Source organism: Tupaia chinensis, unplaced genomic scaffold, assembly GCF_000334495.1.
Source record: "Tupaia chinensis unplaced genomic scaffold, TupChi_1.0 Scaffold000253_1, whole genome shotgun sequence".
Classification (NCBI taxonomy): domain Eukaryota; kingdom Metazoa; phylum Chordata; class Mammalia; order Scandentia; family Tupaiidae; genus Tupaia; species Tupaia belangeri.
In genome coordinates, this window is record NW_006159733.1 from 381,859 (window position 1) to 388,864 (window position 7,006).

Genomic DNA, 7,006 nt, shown 5'->3' on the forward strand with positions numbered 1-7,006 from the left:
GGGGGGGGAAAGGCATAGAAAGCAACCATGGATACCAGAGACAGTGTGGGAGGAGGATGAGACACGGCAGAAGGTTAGAGATACAGAATCAAGGATGGCAAAAATAATACAAATATACAGGAAACAAATGGAAAATTATTTGTTGATGATAACAATTTTGTTGATGTGCTTGATTGAGCCAATTTACAGTGTATTCTGGATAGGAAATCTCATTTTGTTTGCTGTAATGATGTATAATGAATGAATGTAAATAAATAAAGACAAAGAAGAGAAGGAAAAAAAGTAACATTTGTTTTCTTAATTAAAAAAGAAATATATGTTAAGTGTAGAAAATTTTGAAACACAGAAATATGCAAAGAAAAGCATCCTTTGCTACCCAAAGAAAATTATTTCCAAAGGGGGGAAAAAATGGTATCATACTTTGCTCACTACTTTAACACCCACCTTTTTACCTTAGTAATATTTTATTTAAAAATTACCAATTTAAATATATTTTCCATATTTAATGTGGAATATTAAATAATATTCTCACATAGAAATACACTATAATTCTTGTTAACAATTTTCTGTTGTTGATCAATTTTTCACTATTTCAAATAATGCTGCAAAGCACTTTCTTGTGTATACACATTTTTATACATCTCTGTTTTTTCTCCTTAGGTATAGGATTGTCAGGTTAGAAATATGCACCATTGGAGCCAGGAGGTGGCAAGGTGGTTAAGGTGCTGGATTCCCACATGGCTGACCACAGTTCAAGTTCTGGACCTGGTGTCTTGCTTTCTCGCTTTCTCTCTCTCTCTCTCTCTCTCTCTCTCTCTCTCTCTCTCTCTCTGTTTCTCCCTTGTAAAATTAAAAAAAATAATAATAAATAAATTTGAACAGATAATCCTTTAAAAAAAAAAAAAAGAAAGAAAAATGTACCATTTTTGTTGTTGCTGTTTTTGGCCAACTCTGTGGTACGATGGTAATGTGCTGTTGAAGAAAAGCTGGAAAAGCTGAATCCCGCAAGGTCATGCAGTTCAAATTCCCAGCTCAGTCCATCTGAAACACACTCAGTACAATGTGTAAATGCCCAGGATCCCTTGGGCTGGAGGAATGGAGGAAGAGGATCATAGCATGACCATACTCTGTGAAGCTTGTAAAAGCTGCTCCTTTCTCTCTCACTCTCATGAGTTAAAAAAAATTATGTGTATATGCTCTTTTTTTGTGTGTGTGCCAGAGGGCACATACATTTGCCAGAGAGACAGAAAGCACCCTAATGGAGCATGATCATGCTGTGATCCCTTCTCCTTCATTTTTCCATCCTGTCAGGATTTGGGACATGTACCCACGTGTTTTTCAAGTCTCGGGGGCTGAGATTTGAAGCATATGTTTGGCCATGTAGGATCTGGCTCACTTAATCACCATACCATAGTGCTGGTCCAAGAAATAATGTGCATTTTTAAGGCTTTTGATACATGCGAATGCATAATTTTCCAGGAAGTCAACTTATAACCTTGCTAGAAATGTTTAAAAATAATTATTTACCCACATGCACATTTAATATTACCATTTTGATCGTTGTCAAGCTGTTAAATGCAATGATATATCACTGCTTTTAAATGTTGTGTTTTTTAAATTTCCACCCCAACGCAAAGGTAAGAGCACAGGTCTAGTAATCAGAAAGATCTTGATTTGAATTCTGTTCTCCCGATACTCAGTATGTCCTGGATGAAATGTTCTACTTTCTCCAGATCCCATGTTCTTATGGGAGTAATAACAGTACTTGCTTCAGGTTGTTGGTATGGAAATTTCATGAATACCTGGCACACAGAAAACACTCAATAGATATTCTTCCTAAATGAAGAAGAAAGAGGATAATTTTTATTTTTACTTTAAGAATTGTTAGATTATGCCATTTGTCCACTTTTCTATGTTAAATATACTTTTCTATTTGAATATATTTCTATTTAAGTATTAGTTATTATATTCTTGCTATATATTTCTATTAAGTATGTTGACTATATTTCTAAATATTACCAACATTATTGAAATGTTTTACCAGTTATTTGCCTTTACATTTTGTCGATAGTGATTTTAGAAGAAGAGTTTTATGCTGCTATGTAGTCTTTCAATATTTGCCCCTTTTTATATGACATTATTCCTTAAAAGACTTTCCACATGCCAAGATTATAAACTCAGCTAATTGTGTACACTTAAGTTTACATATTTCTTGAAGGATTTTTGTTGTTGTTTTTATCTTTTATTATTTTATTCTACACTTTGGTTCTTGTGTCTTTATAACACCCCAAATGTGCTCATTTCAGGGGGCCCCTGTGGTGGAAAAGCAAGAAGAAGATGAGTCTCTCATCCCCATGTTTATCACAGAACTGATTTTGACAGTCCAGTCACTACTTTTTGAACCTTCTTTGGAAGACTTTCTGGTGCGTGTTTCTCCAGATAATATCTGTGTGCTTATACATTTTGGAACATCCATGTGCTTTATGGAAAATAAAACAATAGTTTTTCTGTCAAATGATTGACATGATTACAGTTGTCACTTCTCCAAAACTGGCACAAGAGAGAAAGAAAGCATTGTTCTGTGATAGCATACATCTATGTACCAGCTATCTGAAAATTCAGCATATTTTCTTTCACTTGAAACAGATCAGGAGTTTGGTGAGGTATACCATCAAGAACATATTTTATATAAATAGTAGAATTGACTATAATCATCCAGGTAATATGATTTCAAGAAATGGCTCTGTTGTAAAGATAGCTTTAGAAATATTTTCATACCAGAGATAATTTGGTTGTTTTTGCTATCTATTGCTGTGCATTAAAATATGACAAATGTGGCAGCTTAAAACAACAATCACTCTTTGCCTCACAGCTTCTATAGGTCAGGAGTCTGGGTGCCTGCTGCTTAGCTCATCCTTTGCCTCAGGGTGTCTCCAGGCTGCAATTTGGGTGATAACTGAAACTGAAATTTTATCAGAAGCTTAAGTGGAGAAGGATCCTCTTCTGAGTTCCCTCAAATTGTTCAAAGAATTCCTCTATATGCAGCTATAAACTGAGGTCCTCGTTTTCTTGAGGAATGTCAGCCAGAGCCCACACTCAGGACCTAGAAGTCACCTGGGTCCTTGCCATTTAGCTCCCTCTACAGGCACTTTACAATAGAGCTGTTTGCTTCTGTGTATGACATCCCATCACATTCACAGGTTTCACCCTTACTCAAGAGAAAGAGATAGTACAGGGTGTGTACTCAGGGACCAGAAATCAGGGGCTTGTCTTAGAATCCTTAGAATCCTTAGAATCCACATTTGTGTATATGCATAGATTGGCAAATTGCCCAGAGTCTATATTTGCATTTGTTAGCTAGTATACTGTGGTGAAAGAGCCCCGGTAACCAGAGTCTCTACATTTAAGTCTTGGCTTTATAATTATTAAGCTATTTGACTCCAGAGAGACTACTTTACCTCTCTGGGGTTCAGTTTTCACACCTAGAAGATGAGAAGGCAGATTTGTTCTAGGGTTGGTACCTATTCCAGCAGTCTGTGATTTCATAATTTATGAAACAGGCTCTCTGAAAACATTTACAGTGACTGACAGATCAAGAGATCCCTGTGGTTGGAATATCAGTCTCACATTTAGAGAGGCACTTGGTTCTTATGTTCCTTCCTGGCCATGAGACTCAGGTCCTTCACATGGGTCACAGGAGCCCCTGTGCTTCAGATGACCCAAGGAGGCTCTCTCACACAAGCAGCTAGCTGTTCCTGGTCCCCAAGTGATGGGCCTCAAGAAAAGCTATACAAGCTCCTCCTCAGCTCTTAAGCCTCATTTTAGGAAGCACCTTTTCTTTATCTCATTTTCTTTAATTAGATTTTGCATGTATTGTAAATTATAAGCCAATTCACTTTCATTGAAGAGAATATGAAGAACACAGAAAAAGATCACTAAACTCATTCATAATCCTATGTGTCAGAAATAGAAATAGAAATTGCAATTATTAACGTTTGTTATATACTCAGAATCCACACCATACTTCACAATGCCTGGCTGAATTAGTTGTTCTTATTTCTTTTAGCATTTTAAAATATTTGAAAATGTTTGTAAATACAGCATGCTTACATTTATGCTGTGCTTTTCTCTTTAACAGGATGGTATTTCAGGAGCAATTAATCATTTTCAAAACACTGTGTTATCAGTTCCTAATCTCGTGCCTGACTCGTATTTTGATGCTTTTACCAGCCCTTACATTAACAACAAACTTGAAGAAAAAACCTGTGGATTGGGGCCAAGCTTAGCAGCGGTATTTGAGGATGATAAGAATTTTCACACAATTATCCTTCAAATAAAGGTACATTTACTTTTACTAAAACTGTAACATTTTTTAAAAAGTGATGCCCAATTTGTGGTAATATCCACTGCTAAGACATTGTGCTCCACACTCACTGGGACCACATGGGAGTTTTGGGCTCAACTCATGGTCTAACCTAAAGTGGCGTGGGCCTGTAATTCCACCGACTTGAGAGGCCAGGGCAGGAGGATCATGAGTTTGCAGCTAGTGTAGGCAACATAGTGAGACCGTATCTTTAAAAAGGGGAGAGAGAATGTAAAGCAAAGAGCTAGCAGCAGACCTGAGATTAGTATAAAATCACAGCCAGAAAAAGTCCCTCTAATATAAACAAACAAAAACAAATAATAAATATTTTTTCAAATTCCTAGTAGATCACAGCACTGACTGCAAAAAAGAGACTTAAAAATGCATGCTATTCAAGATGACATCACTTCTGGGGGAGAAAATAAGGCTAAAAAGGAAGAGGAGATCATATTGAGTGGTACTGGGGAAATGAAGCAACTAGTGAAAATTTAAGTTCTGCAAGACAAGAGAAGAATCAAAAATTCAGATCATACCCATTTCTCCTCCATCATAAAATAAAATAAACTGTATATTGTCACACTTTCAGAACAGAATGCCTTTGAATTGTGAATCTTATAAATTACTCCAAACCCTTTAGTTGAAGAAAGTAAAATTAGTTTAGATACATGCAAAGCTACTGTAAGGAGAAAACAGAAAGTGAGAATTAATACAGCTGATGAGTATTCTTTTCAACATCATCCCCAAACAACCATGAAACAAAGACAACTCTACATGCTGATATAAATATCCTCAAAGAAGCATTTGAATTATGAAAAATCATACTGAAAATTCAAAATTAAAACTAGAGAGTGGGACAACAAAATTATCTCATACATGAAGACTAAATTACATGGTGCTCAAGGAAAAGTAAACTCAAATGAAAGTTTAACATGAGTCTAGAAGGATTGCATGGAAAAATAAGTTTAGAAGAAAGATGAGAAAATTAGAATGAAAAGATAAGAAAATAAGTAAAAAAGATCAGAGAGAAAATTATTGAAATGGAAGTTAGGTAAAGATGATATAGCATACCTGTAACTGGAATCTCTGAAGGGGAAATACAAAGAGATAGAATAAACATTAATAATTACAGTAAAAAAAATTGAATTTACATCTGAAAAGGGCATACAGAGTATCTTGAAAATTGACCCAGAACAATCAACTCAGATATAAATATCTTAAAACTATTAAATTGTAAAACTAATGAAAAATTTCTCAAACACTCAAAAAAGAAAAAGGTCAAGTAACTTACAGAAGTAAGAGAATTAAGACTGACATCAGACTTCTCAAAAGCAATATATAAAGCAAGGCAATAACAGAACAGCATTTTAAAAGAAACTCATGGGAAGAAAATGGAATCAAGATGTTTTTAAATTACATAGTTAAATTTGTTCTTTACATAGCTTAATTAGTTCTTCAAGTATCAAGGGTATAGAGAAGCAGGTGGGTAATAGCGGATGGGAGGGAAGGGATCAGGGAAAAAGACAAAACATTTAATAAACACAAGAATGAAAAGTTATCTGCTGATAATAATTTAGATGGTAATGTCTTTGACTTAACTAACATGCACCATATTCATGCTGGGAAAAACCATGTTGTGCACTGTAAAGATGAACAATGATTAAGTGTAAATAAATTTTAAAAATAAAAAAAAAAGAAAGAAAAGAAACTCAGTCTTAGATGGTGAATGACTCATGAAGTTTGGTACTGCTCTAGGATGAATTTCATTCAACTAAGAGATGACTTTGGGGAAAAAAAAAAAAAGATGGTGAGTATTAAAAATATCTAACTATGGCTTCTTCAAGACACAGCTTCATGGATCCTGCGAACTAGCCATTTTGGGGAAACAAAAATCAAGGTTGCCAACTGATAATTCGGCCTCCAGAACACAAAACTCGCATGGAGAGGCAAAGGAACAGGCCTTCTTCAAGACACAGCTTCATGGATCCTGTGAACTAGCCATTTTGGGGAAAAAGAAATCAAAATTTCCCACTGATAATTCAGTCTCCAGCACACAAAACTCGCGTGGTAGGAAGACCCCTTTCAGGTCTCCTGTCTCTGTACCTGTCTTTGTCTCTCTCTACCTCTGTCTCTGTCTCTACCTTATCTCTTTTTTTTAAATTTTTGCTTTTTAGAATTTCGTGTGACACGCAAGCATCGTGCGGTTTTCCAATTTTTGGTCTTTACTGAAAATTTTTTAAATATTATTTTAGTTTTATTGAAAAGTTTTTTATCTTCCTCTTTTCTTCTCTTTTTGTTTCTTGTTTGTTTTTTTGTTTGTTTGTTTTGTTTTTGCTGTTGTTGCTGTTGTTTCACTCTTTCTGTTTCCTTTTCTGCACACTCTTTGACACTCAGATTGAACTTCCAAGTTTGGGAAGAAACCAGTCATCAACCAGATGACTAGAAATCGCTGCAGGACCACAAGAAATATGGGAAAACAGGAAAATACCTCTCCTCCAAGGGAAAAGGATAACTCCTCTTCATCCACACACAGCTCAATGGAAATCATGGAAATGTCTGATAAAGAATTCAGAACATTCATAATGGCAAAGCTAACAGAGATGGAAGAGAAGAGAGACAATGAACTGCTGAAGAGGAAGGAGAAAG

At 35.4% G+C, this 7,006-nt stretch overlaps 1 protein-coding gene across 1 annotated transcript in view; it reads left to right on the top strand.

The window, feature by feature from the left end:
* Positions 1 to 7,006, top strand: part of DNAH6 (dynein axonemal heavy chain 6) — a 314,451-nt gene that overhangs the window by 49,748 nt on the left and 257,697 nt on the right. Inside the window, exons 10-11 of the mRNA XM_006149128.1 lie at positions 2,307 to 2,423; positions 4,139 to 4,339. Of these exons, the coding sequence (XP_006149190.1) occupies positions 2,307 to 2,423; positions 4,139 to 4,339 (318 nt within the window). The remainder of the gene's footprint in view (positions 1 to 2,306; positions 2,424 to 4,138; positions 4,340 to 7,006) is intronic.